The sequence below is a fragment of the Diabrotica undecimpunctata genome, chromosome 10 (genome assembly GCF_040954645.1).
Source record: "Diabrotica undecimpunctata isolate CICGRU chromosome 10, icDiaUnde3, whole genome shotgun sequence".
In the NCBI taxonomy this organism is placed as follows: Eukaryota; Metazoa; Arthropoda; class Insecta; order Coleoptera; family Chrysomelidae; genus Diabrotica; species Diabrotica undecimpunctata.
Genome location: NC_092812.1, coordinates 76,045,665 through 76,069,868, shown reverse-complemented (window position 1 = coordinate 76,069,868; position 24,204 = coordinate 76,045,665). Strand labels below are relative to the sequence as shown.

At 32.8% G+C, this 24,204-nt stretch overlaps 1 protein-coding gene across 7 annotated transcripts in view; it reads left to right on the top strand.

Annotated features, from left to right (window-relative positions):
- Positions 1–24,204, top strand: part of Cadps (calcium-dependent secretion activator 1) — a 204,531-nt gene that overhangs the window by 129,368 nt on the left and 50,959 nt on the right. For all 7 annotated transcript variants that reach the window (XM_072546787.1, XM_072546786.1, XM_072546789.1 and 4 more), the window contains 2 exons: positions 4,282–4,469; positions 12,951–13,063. In XM_072546787.1, coding sequence (XP_072402888.1) covers positions 4,282–4,469; positions 12,951–13,063 — 301 coding nt within the window. The remainder of the gene's footprint in view (positions 1–4,281; positions 4,470–12,950; positions 13,064–24,204) is intronic.

Here is a 24,204-nt window from a genome sequence, read left to right as displayed (position 1 = left end):
GACCAATGCCTTGGAGAGTCGTTTACATCCATATCACGTCCATCCAATGTCGACGAATCAACTGTATGATCGACAAAACAAATTCGAAGATAAAATAAGGTCGTCTGTAGCTTCGACTGAAAAAAATGGAAGTATCGTTATCATTATGGATTGAAGACCGCAACCAAATAAGGTACCTCTGAGTGGAACAAAGGTTCGGGAGAAAGCAAAGCGTCTTTACTCACATTTTAAAGAACCTGGTGGTAGTGGTGGTGGTGAATGTACAGATGGAGGATTTCAAGCATCGTAAGGTTGGTTCAATAAATTTAAGTTGCGACAATCATTGCGTAGCATTAAAATCGTTGTAGAAGCTGCATCTGCATACACAGCTGCAGCAAAAAGAATTCCAGAAGAATTTGCGAACCTGGTACACCTGAGCAAGTATTTATTGTCTACGAAACTCCACTGTTTTCTAAGGGAATGCCAAATAAAACATTCATTTCTTAAAGCCAAAAGTCTTCCCTGGATTTAAGGCAGCAAAGGATACAGCTACACTGCTACTCTGTTATAATGCATCTGGAGATTGTGTTATTAAAATATTGATGCTGTATATTAAAGCATTATTTTAAATCCTCGTGTGTTAAAAAATCAAAACAAGGATGACCCACCAGTATTTAGGCATGGTTACAGTTCCTACAAGAAAGCATGGGTTACAAGCACTATTTTTTGTGACTGGTTCCGGAATTGTTTTGTTTCTGAAGTTACTCATTTGAAATCATAGAATGTAGACTTTAAAGTAGTTCTTGTTTAGGACAATGCATCAGGCCATCCTCGCGAACTTGAAAGTGTACATCCAAATATACATAAAAGTGACATTTTTGACCGTTTAATACGAGGGCTTTACTTCAACCTATGGACATCATCATCATCATTCTGGCTTTACAACCCCATGTGGGTCCTAGCCTCCTCAAGAATTTCTCTCCAGTCGTCCCTATCCATCGCCTTTCTCCGCCAAGCACATATTCCCATATTTTTCATGTCTTCATCAATGTTATCAAGGAACCTTGCTCTAGGTCTTCCCCTTCTTCTCTGACCAATGGGTCTATCAAGGAACGTTTTCTAGCTAGGTCATTTTGTTCCATCCGCATTACATGCACTATCCACCATCCTATCTTAATATGTTTTACGATATCTGGTTCCTGGTATATTCTATAACGTTCGAAGTTGTATCGTCTTCTCACACTCCACTGTCATTCACTGCTCCATAAATTCGCCTTAGTACTTTTCTTTCGGAACATCCTAACATGTTTTCATTATTTTTTGTTAGAGTCCAGGTCTCTGAACCGTATGTTAGGACTGGGCGTATTATTGTTCTGTAGAGTTTTATTTTTGTATTTCTCTATATAATTGTGCGAATTATCTCTGCGATAGTATTATTTTCAGTGTTAAGGAGCGCTCCCAGGTATACAAATTCGTTCATTGCTTCGATGACGTCGTTTTCTATAACAAGTGGTCGTAGTATTTGTGGTTGAATGCTTATTTTCATATACTTCGTTTTGTTGTTGTTTTTTATTAAACCCATTTTGGTAGCTGATTTTTTTAATGCTACATGCGCCTCTCGTACAACGCTTTCCGTTCTCACAATAATATTGATATCATCAGCATTGGCCACGATTTGCACTGATTTATTATATATTAAACCAGTGGTTGTGATTTTTGACATTCGTATTACTATTTACCAGAGCCAGATTGAACAGTATACAGGAGAGAGGGTCTCCCTGGCGCAGCCCGTTATTTGTTTTAAAAGGTTCAGACAGTTCCCCCTGAATTCGTACTCTACATTCAACTTTTCTAGTCGACAAGTGTTAGTTTTGTTAAATTTACCATTTGATTTGGTATTCCTAGCTCTTTCATTGCTTTGAACATTTCTCTTCTATTCACAGAGTTGTAGGCTGCTTTGTAGTCTATAAATATGTGATGAGTATCAATACCATATTCCAGTGTTTTTTCCAAAATTTGTTTCAGGGTTGCAATCTGATCAATTGTCGATTTACCACCTCTGAAACCAGCCTGGTATTTTCCTACTATCCGTTCTGCATATGGTGGCATACGATGACATAGTACTGTGAAAAATATTTTATAAATAAAAGCATAAAGCAATAAAGCATAATTCCTCTGTGGTTAAAGCATTCAAAGATATCTCATTTTTTTTGTATATGGTGCAAAGTATTCCAGTATTCCAATCATTGGGAAGGGATTTCTGTCTCCATATTTCTTTTATAAGCTGCTGTAATGCCATTATGATATCACGGCCACATTATTTATATAGTTCAGCTGGGAGATTATCTATTCCGGGTAATTTGTTTCTGGCTAGTTTTTTAACTGCATCTTTAACTTCAAGAATCGTTGGTGGTTCCTCTTCTCCCTTGTCTGTTCTTCTTACCTCATCTCTTTCGTCTTCCTTGTTTTTTCTCCTTCTTCTATATTAAGTGCCTGGTTAAAGTATTCCACCCATCTATATACATACATCTTTTCTTGTTGTTAATAGGTCGCCATTCTGACTTCTGACGTCTTGCAGTTGCCTTGAATTCTTTTCTGTTGATGTTTCAGTCTTTGAACCAAGGAATAATCCAGGCTTTTACATTAGACGAACCTTCAAAATGATACTGAGTAATATGGAGAGTGATCCTGATATGAACGTTATGTAATGTTGGAAGAAATTTGGCATATCAAAATGCATCATAAACATAAAAGAATCATTGCAAGAACTGAACTTTAACTATAAACATTGCCGAAATTGCGAGTGGAATAGGATCGAACAGATAGAATCAAGTGACGTTCAGGAGTTGTTTGAATCGCAAGATGAAGGATTGATTAAAACTTTAGACTGACTTTAGGACTGACAGAGGAAATGTTAAATTTATAATCCAAACATCAAATTTATTTAAAAAAATCTTAAGTGGAGGTTTAAGAATGGCAAATGAGCTTTGGGCAAAATAACATCTTCTTTTTAAGAGCCAAATTGCTAATGCCACTGCTGAATGTCAGTCTGAATTGAATAGGTTTTTAAGAACTGCCAAGCAAGAGACAATTACTAAATTCTTTAAACCATTGCCTAAATCTTAAGATAATATGTAATTAATCAATATGTATGGTCAAACACTTTAATTAAATTAATTTTTTTATATATTTGCTTTTTCATTTCGGCAACTAGGAACGTATCCCCTATAATCCCATATAAATTACCATTCCATATTCACAGTTCCTGTATTCGCGACATATTTACGGAACATATACCTCGCGGATAAAGAGCTTTTACTGTATTATCATATATCATATTTTAATGCCATTTATAAAGCAGTGCTGAGAAAGTTAATAATTTAAAATTAATAAAGAAATTAATTTATTACGGATGTCTAAACGGCGCAGTGCCCCAGCATTTTTGTCTGTCAATATTCTTCTACCATTTTCGTTATTCGGAAAGACAACAGTTTAGATTTTCCGAACATAAAAAATTTACCGTTTTTCTTCGACTTCGACTCTTTAGGTTGACGAATTGTAAACTATAAAGGTTGGTAAGTCTGCAGTACTACTAATAAATATTTAATTTTGTGTATGCTATTATCTTCTTCAATATATTAATTGAGAGATTATATGAAATCGCAGTTTAAGTCCAACGCCTGATATTTACAGGGTGTACATACAATCAAGTAATAAGTAATAAGAATAAAAGGATTAAATAAGATAAAGACGGTTCTTCATTTAATGTGAATTTTCAACTTTCCTCCTCTTTGTATTTTTAATTGCCCCTTTGACACTTAGTAATGTTTATTTATTGAATGTTTTACTGCTCACTAGACTATTGTAATCATATCAAATCACTGTATGCGAATTTTTTCTGGGAAAAGCTTGACACGAAAACCACTACACACTTTACACAACGAAGAAAACCGTAGTTAATGTGAGTAAATAATAGATATGTCTAAAAAATACTATAGAAAAGACATAGTAAAACTATGGTGCATTTAAAAATTACTATACACAAAGCTTCTATTCGTCAAACTAATATCTCAAGCAGATTTCAGTTTAGGATACAGTGGATAATAATGCTTAAGCGCTATGGTGAGTACACATTTTATTGTTTTATGAATTAAACTTATCACATAAGTCATCGGATGAAGTGACAAAGAAGTTTGATTTTTACAATAAGTATGGTTATAGAATATTATAAAACAAATCCAAAACATACATTACACATCACAACTTGTTTTTTTATCATACGATCAAATTATATTGTTGTAGGTTTTGTTTTCCTTTCGGGCGCCCTGAAGGCGCATTAAAGGCCACTCTTTCGTTATTAGAAAGGGTTCTCATGAAAGATATTGTCACACCAGTGCCTCCAGAAGAAGTTCGCAGTATGATTAAAAAATGTCTAGAAACTGCGGCCTTAGTTAATTATACTAGGTTATCATCCGAAGCTAAAATTGAAGGTAAAGTAAAGAATTGCTACATTTAAAAGTTTACATTTAAAAATACAGAGATTGGTTGATAGGTATTTGGACTAAGAATATGTAATTTTGCAAATAAGCTTTTCACTATCATTATCATCACTGTTAATACAGCCCTAAAGTAAGTTACCCGTAGAATTACTGTAACTTTATTATTTTGATCATATTTTACGCACTACAAGTCCCAACATTACATATAATATGAAGGTTCTAATTTCATTTTTAATAATTTATTAACATTTATATAAAACCGAAATTTCTAGCTTATTTTGTAACTTTCTAAGCAGCAATTTTTTTTATTATAGCTAATAAATTAACAATCGGAATAAAAATGTATTCTATAAATGAATGTGATGAGTTTAGATCCTGTCCCTTGATTCTGACGTGATTGTGGTCCCTCCGGTGAGAGAATTACGTGTCCATGCTACTGGTCTGTTGGCCAATGTCGCTTTAGTCTTCTGATAACTTGATGTTGAGTTATTGTGAAAAACTAATGAATTGACGTGTGTGTTCACTTTTTAAACGTTTTTTTTTTTGCCGGATTACTTTTTTTACTGTTAAGATGTTGAGATCCTCATAGATTCTTAGGTTGGTTACGTACCAGCGTGCATCAACAATTGCTCTTAAGGTTTTTTATTGACATCTTTCCGTTATAGCAATATTGGATTTACTACTACAGCCCCACAGCTCTATGCCATATGTCCATATTGGTTTGATAACTGCATTATAAATGAAATTTTTATTATTTGTTGACAGTTTAGAGTTTTTCCAATTAACCAAGTGATTTCTTTTTAACACAGGGTTTGGTCTAGGTGTAGCCAAAGATATTTAGTTGTTTTAGTCCTGGGTATTTCCTCATTGTTGATGTATATGGGTGGTGGTGTTTCTCGTCGTAAAGTAAAAGTTGTGGGTTGACTTGCTTCCATTTGTTTTTATTTTTCATTGCTTCAGTCAGTTTTCAAGCTCATACAAGTAGTCTTGAAGTTGTTGTGTAGCTATTTTAATGTGCTTATGACTTGTGAGTGCTACTGTGTCATCTGCAAATGTGCCAATTGTTACGTTATTTAAAGTTGGTAGATCAGACGTACATAATAAATGTAATAGAGGTCCCAGGACGCTGCCTTGCGGAATTCCCGCCTTAATGGGATGCATTTTGGATATTTCTCCATTTACTTTTGTTCTGAGCTGTCGGTTTTCCAAGTATGATGTAAGTATTTGAAAGAATGGTGATAATATTTGTTTAATTTTATAAAGAAGTCCTTTTTAGATTGTTGATAACAGACTGATAGCTCGATAAGATGAGACTTCACTGGGATCCTTTTCTGGTTTTGGGAATAAAAGCATTTCTGCAATTTTTAGATTGTTAGGTCAACAATTACACCTTAATATTGCTTTAAATATATATGTAAGGATTACTATACCCTTTTTGGGCAATTCTTGTAGCATTTTTGGTGTTATTTGGTGAATTCCTGGTGACTTTTTATATATAGTCTCAAGATTTCTTCTTTCAGTTCTTTTGGCGTTGTTAGTCTTATTGGCTTTACTAATAGTTAATCTAAATTTAAATACTTAATCATTTCTTGATCTTGTTCTTCTTCATTAGTTTTGTGTGTCTGTGGTTTTTAGTACTGGTGGCGATATTGTTTTAGGTTTTATAGCTGATTTGATTGTATTCCGTATTGAATGGTCGTATATTTTTGGTTGTGTTTTTAATTTATTAGTTAAGCTATTGTAAAACGTTTTTTGCGTAGTTTGTGCGTTATTTTTATTTCTATTTAAATAATATTTAGATAATATTCGCATCCTTTATAATTAGCTAGGTGAACTCCTTCATATAAAGCGCATGTGGCTGGTGTGTTCTTGTTCTTTTTACAGCTTTCTGTACTGTGCTGCCCTCCACATGTCAAGTATACATATGGTCTATTACAATATGCTTTTAAATGGCCATATAATTGGCATCTCATACATTAAATGATATTTTTGTTTTTTGTGGGTGGTTTAATTTGTATATTGCAGTGTTGTAATTACTAAACTCTATAAATATCTTGTTTATTGTCTTATGGTTCAAGACCGACAAAGAACATATTTATGGCCTCTTTTGTAATCCTATGTTTAGCATTATTGTTGTTTCTAACCTTGGGACCCAGTTTTGTCTGTTCTTCATTGATATCTTCTGTTCCATGTGAATGGTGAAGATACTTAATTATTACTCTGTAGACTCTTTCTTCTTTTGTTTGATATGTGTGATGAACAATGTTGTTCTGTCTCATATATCTTGATATATATGAATTTTCTGTATATTTGTGGGTCGCTACGATTAATTTTGACTGTATTATTTACCATGGTTCTGGTTTCGTATTGTTCAGATTCAGCTATTTTTGGGAAGTCGCTTACATCTCTAACAAATATTTGTGGTGGTTTAAGTTTTCTTGGCGTTGTTTCATTTTCTTGATCTTTTCTTTATCTTTATTTACTCTTTGTGAGTATAAGAAACCAGTTCACGACAGGTTTTTGGTTAGATGTTGTGAAACGCAATTTTAGATTTCTAATGTCGTTCCTTTCATCGCCTGTTTTGCCTTGTAGTTTATAGAAGGCACAGATTTAAGCAAAAATCTGAAGTTTGGTTTCGACAAACAAGAAATCTTTGGATTTCTACTTTTTGGTTTTATTCTCAGATTCCGCTGTAGCGTCTTTACTGAAGTTATTATATTATTACTTCTTTTGTCGGAAATGATTTGATTTCACATTCAGGGCTTCTATACTAGTCACTCTGGTGATTCTTGCTTGGATGAAATACGTATAAGCGAATATGCAGAGGCACTATACGTGAAATCAAATCTTAAATGTCTTTTCTTGATTTCAACTGATCCACTTTTTGCTGATAGGCGGGAAAATCGGAAATTGACCGTATTTTAATCTTAATTTGTTAATAACTAATTAAGTCTAAAAAATCGACTGCAGAAAACATGTAGGCTCTCATGCAGGTTCTTGTTATACAGGTCCATACTATTCAAAACAACCGTCGTTTGCTTGGCCGGGTCAGTGTCACAAACAGGGTACTTTTTTTTGCTTATTTCCTTAAACTATAAGGTATACCAGGCACATAGAATCCCCAATAGACTAGAATTCATTACAAGAGAGGCCACCTGCTCTTCAATATTTTTGGACGTCATACAAACATTTTATAATTTAAGAATCTTCGAAGATAATACTAGCATTTTAACAGTAAAAAATACCAGTAAAAAGGCCGTTATTGTTGTAAAATATTTGGGTATTTGGGTACATAATGTTAGAAACTTCGATGTAGAGCTTATGTTAAGAAGAAAAAAAGAGCTACAGTTAACGTACAATAAAATGTAGTGGTTAAGTGAATGAGAGTTCATTCTGTCTCTACAAAACAAGCTATTAGTGTATAAGTAAGTGTTCAAACCATTGTGGATATATAGCATACAGCTGTGGAATTATGCACAGGAAAGAATTAGTAAAGCTCGTAATGTCGGAAATCCAGGACTTACCCAACTAAACGAAGTTAAAAATCTTCAACACAAATGTAAAAACTGTATGACGATATGGCTGTGATACGTGGAAGATATCAGCACTCATAGTAAACCAATTACAACTTTTCATCAATAGAGCTTCACGAAAATTCTTTCGTATATTTTGGCTTAATCGAATCTTGAATGAAAATTTATGGAACCAAACCAACCAAGAAAATGGCATAAAGCAAATAAGGCGAAGAAACTGGAGATGGCTGAGCCACATACTTCGTAGACCCCCAAATGACTGCCAGGACAACACTGGAATGGGATCTTCAAGGCAGACGGAAAGTAGACAGACCTAAGACAACTTGGAAAAGAACAATACTGAACGAAGAAAAAGAAATGGGAAAATTCTGGCTTGAAATCAAAGCCCTACGGCGAAAACTGGAGACTTTTTATGGAATCCGTATGTTCCTCTTAGGAATCTCCGAATATTATATATAACTATGAAATTACACACCAAGGTAATGGATATGTACACCGATTTCATAAAAAAGTCTCAAATGGTGAATCTCCTTGAGACCTTAAGATGGATATTATTACCAATGCAGTTAAAAAGTTTGCCAGGATCCATGAAACCTGACTCTACCAACATATGTATTCTGAAGCCACCTAATTACTCAATAACTTACAATTAGTGCCAAGACTCAGTAGAACAATGCCTTTTGAGTTGGCGGCAAATAGTGAAAAAATAAAGAGACTATTATGGTGTCAGAATAAAGAGAAACTGAAGGGACAAAGACTTAATGACTTTTATACTAAACTGTAGACAGATTGTAACTGTTCAACACCATCGAAAGGTGTTATTCTTTAGGCGAAAGAGCTTCTGTAATATGTTTAACTAACGAGAGAATTTCATTGAGAATTAACACATGGTCGCGAATGTGTTAATTCCTATTAACACTATTCCTAATTAACCTATTTTTAGGTCTCTCCAGTCAAACTGATTTTGGTTAAACATGAAAGAAACATGCCAAATCCACCATTTTTAGGGAGGAGTATTATAATTGATCAAGGATTATAAAAAACAATGTTTTGGATAATGTCACACATATGTGACACTGGTCTATAGTAATAAAAATTTGAACATAACCCAAGTGTCACAAATATGTGACATAAACATTTTTAGCAACTACTTATAAAAAATCATTTATTTATTCAATATTAACAAACCTAAAAATTACTTCCAATAAAAAATAAAACATATTGTATAAGTTTAATTGTCTTTTCTGTGCCACTCAGCAAAACAGGGTGTAACACATAACCCAATGGGCTGTCCATCACTCCCCTTACATTCCTGGCATGTGTACCAGGTGACAGCCCTTTTCTTGGTTGCGCTGCACTGTCGACATCTTTTCCGCTTATTTTCTTTTTTCAAGTTGTGTGCCGCAACAACTTTTTTTCTGCTTGGCCGTTCTGTTTGTCCCAGTAAATGTTTGATCACTTCCTCTCTAAACTAAAGGTACGACATTCTTGTTTTCTTTGACGTGTTCCTATTTTTATTCAACAACCAGTTGCCATTCCACATGCAAATATCTAGTAAGTGAAAGAAAACTTTGTACCGTCTCAGAGTTTTTCGTGGTGTGCCATAATATGAAGTCATCTGGTCAATTCTATCAATTCCCGACATAAAGGAATTGTAGTCACGAATCATTACTGGCTTCAACTTTTTCTGGCCTCTACGATTTTCAACTTCAACCATTTCGGAACCATGCTTGGATGAAATCATTATTACATTTCTCTTATCTTTCCATTTTAATACTATGATTGGACCTCTTCTTTGCCATACGACTTCTCCTTTCTTTAATTTTTTTGTAATAACACCCTTTGGGTTACTTTTTCTATTTTTTCTTAATGTTCCACAAACGTAGGTCTTCTTTTCATGTAAAAACTTGGCAAGCTCATAACTGTTGTAATAATTGTCCATGTAGATAGTGTGCCCCTTCTCTAAATATTCAGTAACAAGTCTGTGAACTACTTCAAACGCATGCCCATTTTCATTTACTACTGTCCCCTTGCCGCTGTAGATTAGGAAATTTAGTAAAAATCCATCAGAGCTAGTAATCTCATTAAATTTTTATTCCATATATATTAGTTTTTTTTTGGCATATATAGTGTCGGAATATTAACCGCCCTCTCCACAGTAAGAGGGCTTCGTAAGACTTAAGTTCTCTCCTGGATAGTAAACTTTAGAGATATTATTTATAATATGACTCGTAACGTTTTTAATTTTGTAAAGTCGATCTTGAACTTCTACGTCTTCCGGCTTGTAAAAACAAATATTTTGAAGAATAGCTTCAAACTTTGATCTGGGCATAGTTTTTCCAAATATTGAAAAGTGATATAGTGGATCTGTGCTTCAGTATAAACGTAAGGAGGGGAGTTTAATGTTTCCCATTAATATGCAGAGACCCAAAAATTTTTTTAAGTCGTCAATATTGATATCCATCCAGCGTCTTAAAAAGGAATATTTTTTTAAAGTAGGGTTTTCTTTGCTTGAAGCAGCTCTGTGATTTGTCCACTCTACGATTTTTATCAAAAGCTCTTCATCAAATAGTAATGAAAAATATTGTATAGGTGTTGCATCAAGATGAATTTCTACTTTTATATTTTCTTTTTCAGTAAACTGATGTATCTCAATATTTTCCTCTACATCAAGCCAGTCCGCCTCATCATTTTCTTGTACCACATTTTCATTTGCATCATTCGCTTCGCCCTCATCATTACTCAACTCACCGCCGTCATTGCTCGACTCTCCCCCATCATTGCTAGTATCCTCAGTCTCTCTTCCAGAATGAGAAGGAGAATATTCATTTCCACTAGAATAAAACATTTCATCATTATGGTCCTCCTCGAATTTATATTCAATATTTTCGGCATTTCTGTACTCACTAACTTCCCTACTAGCCATCTCGGCCTCTAATTGAAGGTCTCCTGTACTTAGATGTCGTTTTGACATTGTTAATACGTCTAAAATAAATAATAAGTTATTACACGGTGTATAAATAAGTTACATTTTTATATTACCTTTCTAAATTATACACAATTACGATACTTTTCGTATTCGACGTTTACATTCTATAAATTTACGTTCCATAAATTTACAGGTTATTTCTTCTTTTTTTAAACGTCCAAATCACAACCCAGCCATAGCGTGTGAAAGAAGGATTGTTTAGGTGGACTGTGGCCAAATTTAGACCCACCGTGATAAACCGTGGTAAAATTATTTTACATTTCATCACGTAAGTTCAGTGTCACACATATGTGTCAGCAGTCCTTACGAAAACTTCACCATCACACATGTGTGACGGTTGGTCGCGAATGTGTTAAACTAATTACTTATCAACTCAATCTTTTGTAATCACGTATAATGGAATTAGGTTAGGTTATAATAAATATATTATCTCAGTACTACTTACAGCTCAAGAACTAAGTTCTTTGCGCTTTTATTGCTAGATATCATGTATGACTATAACGGTAATGACGGAATAATCTTGCCAAGAAATTTTTTGTATGCAACCATCTCTATATGCATGAAAAGGAAAATTTTGAGCCTCAGTTCTTGGTCTATTAGTGGTTTAGGATAGAATAACAAAATGATAAATAGTATTAATTTATTACAATAACGTAAGTTTTGCTCAATTTTTTTTTATTTATTGCTGATGTTCTTGCTCATGTCTTTCTTCTTCTTTCTGCAATGATATCAACTGTTCTATCCTTTGCTTCTCTTGATCTTCCATTATTATTTCTCGATTTTATTTTTGCTTGTCACGTTTCTTACAGTGAACTTGTAGTTTCGATAAACATAAATTTGTTTTTAATTTTTCGTTAAATTCTAGATATTCCAGAATAAGACGGTTTTCTACTCAGAATTCTTTTTCTGGGGATGGATTTTCTTGAAATTTTTAAAGTGGTAGAAAATAGCTCAAAACATACTCTTTTGGTGTGTAATTTGTGAACTTTTAGTCACAAATAACTTCCAAAAATATTGACTTTTCGAAAAACCTCAAAGGAATATTTTTGTCTTAAAATTCACTATTCTAGCGATTACCATATTTCCACCCCTGAGTTGGGATGGTAACCATTCCCAAAGAAAAAGCACATATTGGCATAGCGTAGATTTTCATCTGCCAGCTATTTTTTAACTGCTGTCAAAATTTCAAGCAAATTGAGCATATAAAAAAAATTTAGAGGTAAAAAAAATCGTGGACTAAGAGTTTTGAATCTACAAGTATTCTCTTGTCTATTGTCCATAATTTTTCCCTTGGGATTTTTCCCATTCCTTGTTGATATTTTTCTATTATTATTTGACTGTAAATACGTGGTCGAACGTGTAGCTTGTAGACTACATTTTTTTTTGTTATTCAAGAGATAGGACGTTGCCAACTCATCGTCTAAGCATTTAACTCAAAGAAGTCCCAATAATTTTTTTTATCTACAAAATAACTTCCTTTCCTAATATTTATTGTTAGTATATCTTAAAAATATTTAATCTATCTAGTTCTTATTTGATTTTTGTTTGCCAGTATTTCGGCTTTTTATTTCTCGTCTTGTTTCTTGTTGTGTTTCGTCTTTTCTTATTGATGATAAGTCTTCGCAAAATAATTTTTGATAATTTTTACCTATCTGAGAAGTAAAATACCATGTGAGAATTATTTTGAATCCAAGCTTCTATACTGCCGTTGTATTAATTTCTCTCTATAGTAAAATGTTGAGGCGAACAACATAATTTAGCGATAACAAATAGTTGGAGAAGTCCGTTTTTACTAGGCGAAGAGAGTCCATTACACAACATGTAAAACGTAAAATGGAAAAAATAATACAACTACTTTATTTAATTTTAAAAATAACATTTAAAACTTTACTTTTTTTGTTGGTTTTGTTGTTTATCTTTTATTAAATTGTCTGTCTTTGGGTATTTCAGAAGATTTACGTGGGGATACTTTAGTATCACCAAATAAGAAACTCGACGATTTAATTCACTTGGCAGAACTTTGTGTGGATTTACTGCAACAAAACGAGGAGCATTATGCAGAGGTAACAAAGGATATATTTAATGGATATCAAATACTTGTCAAATTTTCCATTTGTAATATGTAGGTAAAAAATTTCTACAGGATATAGTCTGAAACTTTCAACAAAGTTTATCGGTATGTGAACTTCTGTATAATAAGAAACGAAAACAGTTTTTAATAATCGATTACGTGATGTAAAAAAAGCATTTTATATACATGAATATATGATACGTACTAATATGTTCTATTTCAGATTTTGATTTAATTTTTTCTTTATATGCAGAGGAGATGTCTTCACTCAAAATTCAGTATGCCACTTTAAGAAGATGAATAAGAAAATCAGTTACTTTTATCTCTTCTATTTATACCTGCAATATATATCTTCAACTCAACTCTGTCCAGGCCTTCGGACTACTTGTTAAAGATTTTTTTCATTCCACTTGAGACATTCCATGTTTAAATGTATCATTGGCATTTGTGCCGATAAAAATCCCTATTCACATTTGGTCTTGGTGATCGTGAACAAAAAGAATCATTTGGTGCCATATCCGGACTGTATGACGGATGACCCATTAATTCGATTTTTTCAATGCTCAAACAGTAGGTTTTTACAGACACGCGTGACAGTTACTATTGTTTTGATAAAAAATTATCTGGCGCCTGTTTATTTTTGCGTATTTTACCTCATACTTCAGGCACAGAAATAATAAATTTTTTTCAATTTTAAATTGACCGTTCTAAGCTACTCTAAAGGTGTTTCACATGGTCAGTTTGTCTGAAAAGATAGGATGGGCGACGATTTAAAATCAGCAGAATCTTATACAGCGGTAGGTCTATTTAAGTACTTACCGCTTTTTTTATTCTGGAAGCTGTCTGTTGTACACCAGTCGTACTACGGCAACTTGACTTATTGTACATATTCCATGAACTAGTTATAAGTCCTTAAGGCTGCGACAGATCTATTACATGTAGACTTTTCGATCACACCCGATAGACCTTTTACTTTTACGGTTATACCTGTGCTCTTCTATCAACAAAATTTTCAAAATCCAAAACCTTTTCATAGCTACAAGAAGCTGCCTTACTGTCCTGAGATAGACATTAAGACCTATTTAGGACAGACACAGAGTTTACGACGTAGGTTGCCTCTCTGTTTATTCCCTTGATATTTTTATTTCTGCAACCAGAAGATTTATTCATTTCTGAGTCTTCTTATGTTTTTGTAACCATATCTGTTTTATAATCACGAATTGTGAAGAAACAATACAAGCACGGTAGTAGCATCGATACCGTGCTAAGGCTAGAATACCCAGAGTTCGCCAGCTCTCTGGGCATCGCTTGGGCAACACTATTCGAATTGGAGTAAGTAAGCTTTACTATATCTTTAAACATTTATAATATATGGTTACAAACAATCCCCGGAAATAAGAATCTCAAACAAATATAATTTGGATAGTCTAAAACATGGTTCTACCCAATTTTTGTACAAACTTAGACTGGATACAAAACTACAAAATATTAGAAAAGAAAACACGACAGCGGAAGAACTATACTGTCAAATAAAATACTATACGAGGTGTGTTCAAAAATACCCGGAATTTTCATTTTTTTTTTAATATTTATTTATTGGTCTACATTAATGTTGTCTCCTTCAAAGTAGTCCCCATCAGATATTATGCGCTTGTGCCAACGCCTCTGCCAATCTTTGAAAACCTTCTCAAACTCGATCTTTGGGGTAGCCTTTAAATCTATCAGCGATGCGCTTTTAATGTCATGTATAATTGTGAAACGACGGCCCTTTAAAGTTTTCTTTATTTTTGGAAATAGAAAAAAGTCACACGGAACCATGTCTGGCGAATATGGAGGCTGGCATATCATTACAGTATGGTTTTGGCCAAAAATTTACGAACAAGCAATGAAGCGTGAGCTGGTGCATTATCGTGATGCAAAAGCCATGAGTTGTTTTTCTATAAATTTGGTCTTTTTTTCGGATTGATTCACTGAAAAGGCATTGACCGTAGGCAGTACGTTTAATTGAAAAGTTGATCTCGTGGCAAAAATTCATAGTCCACTATGCCATTAAAAACAATGAACATAGTGATCACAACTTTTACGTTCGACCGCATTTGTCGAGCCTTTTTTGATCTTGGCGAATCAGAATGCCTCCAATGGGACAATTGAACCTTAATTTCGACGTCATATCCATAAACTCAGTTTCGTCACCTGTTATTACCCTTTTGAATAAATCTGGGTCGTCGTTTACGTCATTTAGTAACTCCTGCTCCTGATCAACTTCCATTCGCCGCTGTTTTTGTTCAAAATTCAACAATTTTGGAACAAATTTTGCTGACACGAGTTTCATACCTAAAACGTTTGAAAAAATGGCATGGCATGAGCCAATTGATATGCCAACTCAATCAGCGACTTCTCTGATTATGATTTGGCAGTCGTTCATAACCATTTCTGTCACTTTTTTTTACGTTTTCATCGGTTCTTGATTATGGGGCGTCCGGGGTGTTCATCATCTTCAACGTCTTCACGACCATATTCGAAACGCTTATACCACTTGTAAATACTTATTTTTTTTATAGCTTATTTACCATAGGCCTTTGTTAACATTTCACATACTTTGTTACACTTTATTTCATTTTTAGGCAAAATTTAATATATAAATTCTTTGATCCATTTTTTTGAATAAATGAGACTCGCCGAGAATAAAAACCGTCGAACCTTAGAAGCTGCCACAGAAAGGTAAATAATGAATAAAGCTGCATTTTTTTATACTTTAGGAGCATGTATGCCAACATAATCAATTTTTTTGACAATTGACAATTAAAAATCCCGGGTTTTTTTTAAAAAACCTCGTATATATAATACAGCACAATAAGCCATAGGGTATAAAGAAAATGTGTGAAGTCAAGATCCGGAGTGGTGGTCACAAGAAATAAGAGAGTTGTAAATACAAAAAGAAGACCTGTAGTGTAGAATCTGGCTACAAACACAAAATTCACAAAATTCAGAGACCATACACTTACTGGAAGATGGAAGTTAAGAAAACTGTGACAAACATAAAAAACGAAACGTGGAACAAAAAAGGTAAAGAAAAACAGATATATGGATGAAACTCGAGTATCTGAAGCATGGAAATTTATAGAAAACCTCAGAAAAGATCACAAAGGAACAGGAAGATTAAACCCCATAAGTATATTAGAGTGGGAAGAATATCAGAAATCCGTATTGACGAAAGCAAGACCACATTGCGAAATATATTACAGATACTTCAGAATAGATCTAATAGACAAAGACGAAGTACAACCAATCAGTGTAGATTGTGTGAAGATACTAAAATAAATATTTTGTCATCTGTATCTCTAAATAGTTGCAGTAATGCCTAAAGTTGTAATAATGTAAAAATGTATATTTTTAGAGTAAGATACTCTAACTAATAATATGTTACTAAAACCAACAAATCACTGTAATAATATTAAAAACTGTTTTTGTGTCTATTTAATTTTATATCCAAGGTATTTTATAATAGATATTTTATTACATTTTTAGCCTCTCTATCGTAAACGATATTTAAAATTATACCTACATAAAAAATGTTGATAGTAGACTGAATAGTTTAAATAGTAAAAACAGAATATGTACTAATAATTTAATGAAGACGTTGAGAAAACCATTTTTAAATTTAAGTTTTACCTCTAAAAAATAATAATATTAATAGTCACTACCTATACTGTGTGTATAGTTTAAAATTCATATCAGCGGGCTACTTCAACAAATAATCACATGTTCAGGCACAACACATTAAATGGTAACTAGTCTATTGTGAGTATTGTGTTCGATCATCCAAAATAAAGTTCTGAAGCTAGTTTCTTGTGGCATTTTAAAGTAATTACTATTTAAATGGGAATAAGCCACAATTAAAGGTTAAAGTACGTTTATTGACGTTTCAATTTCCACTTCGGAAATCCTTCTCAAAATACAAACATTAGTGATGTTTGTATTTTGGGAACGATTTTCGAAGTGGAAATTGAAACGTCAATAAACGTACTTTAACCTTTAATTGTGGCTTATTCCCATTTAAATAGTAATTATCCAAAATAAACTTACACTGTACGTTTGTCTGCAATATTTAGTAATTCTCCAATTTAAATGTGATAAAGATAACCACGAATTGATTTGAACAGTTAAAGTGTAAACGTTTCGCTGAGATTCAGTTTTTACCCAGTGCTCTGTCAGCTTCTTTTTATGATCTGGTCAATAATGCTTCTTTGATTATTGCTGATAAAAAATATTCATTACCAAAAGGTCATTTGCGTCGATATAAAACTCTACTCATATGACTAAATTTCTCAACAATTGCTAACATTACCCTTTTATTAAACTTTTGTTGATATTTTTCTTTTTTTCAAACTCAAACTCAACCTGTATCCGTCAATTTCATATGAGCTGAAATACTGTTCTAATTTTTAACCTTATTTTTAATATTTCAACCATTTTTTTAAGACGATTTTAATACTAGATCAATTTTTATATGACAATGATAAATAATCCCAATGTAACATACATAGTTCACGTGTAATTTCATAATTCGGTGCCATTTATTGTGTTGAATCCGTTATTGTTTATTGAGGGTCTACACAGGTAATCAATAATTCTTAAGTATTTCTGTGCAAGTAAAGAGTTTTACCTACAATTTAAAACAAAATTCAAGAAAACGGTCTTATAATTCATATAAAAATCTTTAGAAAAAAACGTTTTCTGAATGTTGATATACTTATTTATTGCTTAGACAACTGTACAATATGTCAGAGTTCCTAATCTTTAATAAATAATGTAAAACTCACCCTGTAACCTTGGTACTGCGTGAAAAGTTGCACCATGTGATGAGTCATCATGGGTAAAAATTTCATAACTGACCATGCCCTTAAATCGCTTGTGAAGAATATCAAATGTGGCACGTAGCGCCGTCTTGTTGAAACTACTTTGGTGTATATCATCCAATTAAGGCCAAATAAAGTTGGTAATCATCGACCTAAAACGCTCGCTGCTGAGGGTAATCGCCTGCCCAGCGTTGTTCTTAAAGAAATATGGACCGAGGACCTCACCAGCCCAAAATTCACACCAAACAGTGACTCTTTTGGGTCCAAAAATGAGTTAAACCGCCCAAGATCTTTTTTCATCAATTTTAAACTGCTCTAAAGCCCCTTCAGCGAACACACGTCGTTGTCTACGGTCATTTACCTTCAGTTGATAGGTTATTTAATTTTTTTACATGTGCAGGCCCAAGTCGTAATGCATGATTCGCCAAGTTATGGTTTGTGAAAGTCCAAATTCTCGTGACGACATGAAATCCATTGCCTCCGAGTTTCCAACACACTCTCACGGACTGCTCAAAGAAAAAAAACGAATACTGCTCAAAGAAACAATGTACAGCCTTGGAACATGATTGATACTATAAAGACGACCACGACAAGAAATAAGCATATTCGAAAAATATCCAAAGCCCAGATAGGAATTACTACATGGAATACCAGATCACTCAATTCAAGGGACCAAGAAATAACCCAAGTGCTGAAAGAAAAACAAATAGAAATTTTCGATCTAGAGGAAGCAAAAAATAAAGGAAAATGACAATCAAAATTAGAGGAATACATACTAATCTACAGTAGAGCAGCAAAAGAAAACATGACCAAAGAAGGTGTAGCCTTACTAATACATCCAAATAATTAGTGCAGCAACAGAATTATTTAAAGCAAGGAAAGTAATAAACAGTAACATATCAAAAAAGAAAATCCTACGGTTGAGGGAGGAAGTAAAGACAAAATGTAAAGAAAAAAAAGCATTTTTACAATACAGAACAAAACAAACACAACACGACATATCACTATAAACGAATCAAAAATAAAACGAATACTATACTCAGACAAATAAAAGGGAACACTGACAGAGCTACTCAAAACAGATGGAAGACAACTTCTACGGAACACAAAAAAGAAACATTGAGAATGATCAGAGGACAAAGAAGAAAAAAGAAAGAACTAATAAAAACAAAACATATTCAGAAGGAAACATGGACAGACTACTTTCGATCCCTATTTTCTAAATGTGACGATCATGAACCACCAACACCAGAAGTGACGACAAACGGAGAAATAAATATTGAGGAGAAAAAGGTAAAGGAAGCATTAAGGAAATTACAAAATAGAAAATCACCAGGAGAGAACAGAATAGCGAATGAACTCCTTAAGTACTGAGGAGCAGATATCACCAAACAACTATTAAAACTAATCCAAAAAATAATAGAACAAATTAGAATACCACAGAATAGAGATCAAGCATCCTAATACTTCTCTTTAAAATGGAGACAAATCGTCCCGGAAAATTACAGAGGAAATAATTTATTAAACACAACACTAAAATTAACAACCAAAGTGATGACAAATAAACTGAATGAAATTATAACACTAGCAGAAAAACAACAAGGTTTTAGGTCGGGAAGATCACGCACCGACGCTTTATTTATAAATAAACCGGCAGGTCTATGGTTTGCTCTATTGCTCTATTGCTCAACTTGATCGTGGATGAAATAATAAAAAAAAGAAGAACCACAAAAAGGATACCAAACGGGAGAAAAAGGAATTAAAATAATCTGCTATTCAGACGACGCAATACTTTTTCAAAGTGAAGATGATTTACAACGTATGCTGCATTAGTCAGACAATTTAACATGTCAATTTCTTCAAAAAAAGACAAAATACGTGGTTATAACTGCAAATTTACTGAGAAGTTAATGGGGACTGGAAGGTCATATAATAGAACAAGTGGTGGAATTTAAAATATTTAGACGTCACACTATCTAACCACTGAAAGCTCGAAACATAAGTGGAAGATGAAGTGAATAGAGCAAATAGAGCCACAGGTTGCCTGAAATAAACAATATGGAAAAATAAAAATATCGGGAAAAAAATGAAAGGCAGAATTTACAAAACAGTTATCAGACCAATAATGACATACGCGGCAGAAACTTAAAGAAACGGCCTGATACAGAGAGAACAAAATAATGCTAAAAACACAGTAGAGATGTAACCCGAATAACAACAATGAGAGTAGTAAAGACGACAAGAGATGGTCCCCAATAGGAAAAGAATCAGTAGGAAGACCACGAAAACGATGGAACGACAACTTGCTGCGCTGTATACTCGAGTATCTCCTACTATTGTAATTTTTGTTACTTATTAAAAATTACAAAACCGTTGCCTTAAATTTTATTTTAAATTCTTTACTTTTCACTGACAAGAGAAATAGTCTGGGAGTCAGGGAGGGGTTAAGTATTCACTTTTATTTCCCCTTGATACCTTGACGTTTTTTATGCTTTTTGGTGCGTAGATTTCGATTTTTCGAGGCTACCAGACGAAAAACCCTGCAGATCATTTGCTATTAACAATTTAATTGTTTAAATGATTGTATCCTCTAAACTATTAGAGGTATTTTACTTATACTAAAATAAAAATTGTTCCTTTTGAAAAATGAACATAATGGCATTTGATAAACTTTGATTCAATTGTTAGAACCGGAGTTATAACAAATTTCGTGAAAAACAATTGCAAAATAGGCATTCGATGGGGCTTCCAAATATAACTTAGCATTCGTACTTGCGATTAACTGTCAAAGCCCCTTATTTTAAAGGTAATTGTTTCATCTTTAAAAAAAACTTTGAAAAATTAATTTATCTTTGTTAATAAAAAAGGTATAACAATTAAACATTAGAAATTTCACTAAAAAGTTCCTAATTAATTTGTTTATAAGAGATTTAATCAAAATTAAGCTATAAAATTTAAAAATCTGGCTAATGAAAGTTATAGAACAACTCAAACTTAATATTTTAGGCTTCGGTAAATGTTTTGGTAAATGTAAAAGCTAAAACAATTACCTTTAAAATGAGGGGGTTTTTAAAGTTAATCGCAAGTATGAATGCTGAGTTATACTTGGAAAAGCCCCATCGAATGCCTATTTTGCAATTGTTTTTTCCGAAATTTGTTATAACTCTGGTTCTAATAATCGGATCAAAGTTTAAGAAACTCCATTTTGTTCACTTTTTTAAAAAGAACAATTTTCAGTTTGGTAAAATTGAACATCTCTAATAGTTTAGGGGATACAACTATTTAAACAATTAAATTATTATTAAGAAATTATCTGACTGGTTTTCAACCTGATGCCCTCCAAAAATCGAATCTACGCACCAAAAAATATAATAAGGTACCGAGGGAATATAAAAGTACATACTTAACCCCCATCCCAAGCTTCTGGACTAAAAACAGTAGAAGTGTGCTTTTTAAGGCCTGTATTTGTTAATAATTAAAAACTACCATCTAATGCACTGCAGGAAAGATATAGATTTCTGACCTAGAGACCTATAATACTTAAAAACCTGGCCGGGTCAGAATCTCGAACAGGTTACTTTTGCTGATTTGTCTGAGCTAAAATTCTGTCAATACTTACAACAAAGTTTATGATATTTCTTTTTCTAAAGGAAATTTTTTGTTAAATTTCAAAGGTCATAATAAAATTCTGTATTTAAATTTATTAAGCATTGAAACCGTTATAAAGAGTTCAAAAAACTCTATTAGACCCTGTAAAATTTATATTAAACTTTAAAATGATTATCTATACTCACTGATTCATAAAAATTTATCAATTGCTAGTATTTTTTAAATATTTGATTATAATGGTTTTAATATACTTTTTAAAAAACTCATTTAGAGTATATTTAAATACTAGTATTGGCAATGCATTATAGTTACCTGTAGAAATTATTTACCAGAGTAATGTCAAAAATATCTACTTTCAATGAAATTTTTCCTTTATTTTTAGTTTACCAATTATGTGTTTTGTTTTCTATATGTCTTTTAAGTTTAAATCTAAAATGTTTCTTTCCATAAAACTGTTAACTCTATGTTTACCTCAGTATTATGTGTTATAATAATCCTCCTATCCAATACTCCTTCCTGCATTTGTATTTGTATATTTTCTCATATTCTAAAATAATGTATACATTAAAATATAAAATCATTATTTGTGAAATTGAGAAAAATCAAGGAGACGAAGAATTACAATATTTTTAACTTATTATGCGCTTCTTATCTTTGTTGTAAAATGTAATTGTCTAATCCAATATGGTCAAGAAAAACAATATTTTAGACTTATTCCTTATACATATTGTATATATTTCAGTGTAACCATACTAACGCTTTAAGATGTAACAAAAGCATTATCAGCACAATTATTAAAACAGATAGTAACAATAGAAAGTTAAATGTAACAATAAAAAATAAAATTGTAAAGGATTGTACTGTCATCAATAAAATTCCGTAACAGTACACCTTGAAATGTAAATATAAAGCACAAAGATAAAAAAACAAACACAGTTTTCATCAAGACAAACTCCTATAATGAGTTGTAGATAAAAAAATATCAAACTTTTTACCTTTTTAAATGTATCTTTGACACTAAAATTTATCTTAATATTCTTTATGTGTTAATTAAAAAGGAAATTAATATAAGATAAAATATAAGATATCTGCTGGGTAATTTATATAATTCATTAGGGTAAATTCTTACAAGGTGGTTCAAACTTCTACTCCATGTATAGATAAGTAATCATTTTGCGTATTATTAGAGAACATTATAGAACATCTTTTTTATTTCTTAGAGGAACAAATCACCTAATCCAATGATTGACTTCCATTTTGTATTTAACCTAACCCTGCTACTTTACTATCCTAGGTATGGCCAATTGTTCATCTTATAATCTAATAATTATTGTTGCACACTTCACGTATATTTTTATGTCTAAAGAATCCGTTGGTGATTTTTAGGTTGTTTAGTTTTGCATAATTCAATCAAACGTTCTCCGTTATCAGTTTGTTCATCCTCTTTAAGGTCTCCTGTTATAATTATCTCCACGTTCTTCTTAATTAGCCCTATTTGATGTTGAAGTTGTTCCGTAAAATGTTTTTTTCTAGTCTCGAGGAATCGTCTGTTGGTGCATATACTCCGAGTATCACTGTCTCTTTACCGTATATGTCTGTAGGCATTCTAATTATTCTCTCGTTGATTGGTTTCCATGTTCTAACCCTGTTCTTCCACTTATTTTTGATTAGTATTCCCACTCCTGCCTTTGCTCTACATTCTTTATTAACTCCGCTCCAGCAGTGGATATGGTTTTCCATTGTTTCTATGTTTTGTCCTGATAGAACTTTTGTTAAAAATAATTTTCATAGTGGCACATATACATATGGGTGTTTAATAATGGGTGTACTTACAATATCACCTATAGGTATGAAATAAGGAAAGGGTTCATATCTAGCACCCATATTTTTTTAAAAATGCCAAAACATTATAAATTTGATAGATTTGAATCTATATATGCACACAACTTTAAGGATAGACAACTTTAAATTTATAGGAGCAGTGTAAGCTAGTAACCCTAATATAGCAGGAAGTGACAGGGAAATCGGTAAAGCTCATGTTCTCGAATTTATTCTTTGGCCCGCTTCAAACTCATGGGATTAATTAGGAATAATTAGAGATTGCAACATTTAACAAGTTAGGGAACAAAAGTAGCAAAGTCTCCTATGGCTCTACCCAAGTCCTTAACATCCGCCTCCACCCACTCCGGTCTTTGGCTACTCTCCTCCAGTTATCCACTCTCAATATCTCGTTAGCATCGGTTCCACTACACCTATCCAACTCTCCAACTCTCCAACTCTCCAACTCTCCAACTCTTCCTTGGTCTTCTTACTGGCCGGCGTCCCACTAAAGATCCTCTAAGCGTTCTACTAGGTGTTCTGGTATTATCATATATATATATATATATATATATATATATATATATATATATATATATATATATATATATATCAAATTATTTTCGACCGAACTGTGTTAAATATTGTTTTATAGTATCAGCAATCGATCTGTAGGAAATAAAACTTTATGTCTTAATATTTCGTCACAATTTAGTGACTTCTTCAGGTGAAAACTGTCAGACTTTATCAGACTTCCAAGGTCACAGTCGCAGATGAGTCTCCACATTATTTCACTAGTACTCTTTAGTGTTAATTAACAGATGGTGTGATTTTACAGATATTATAA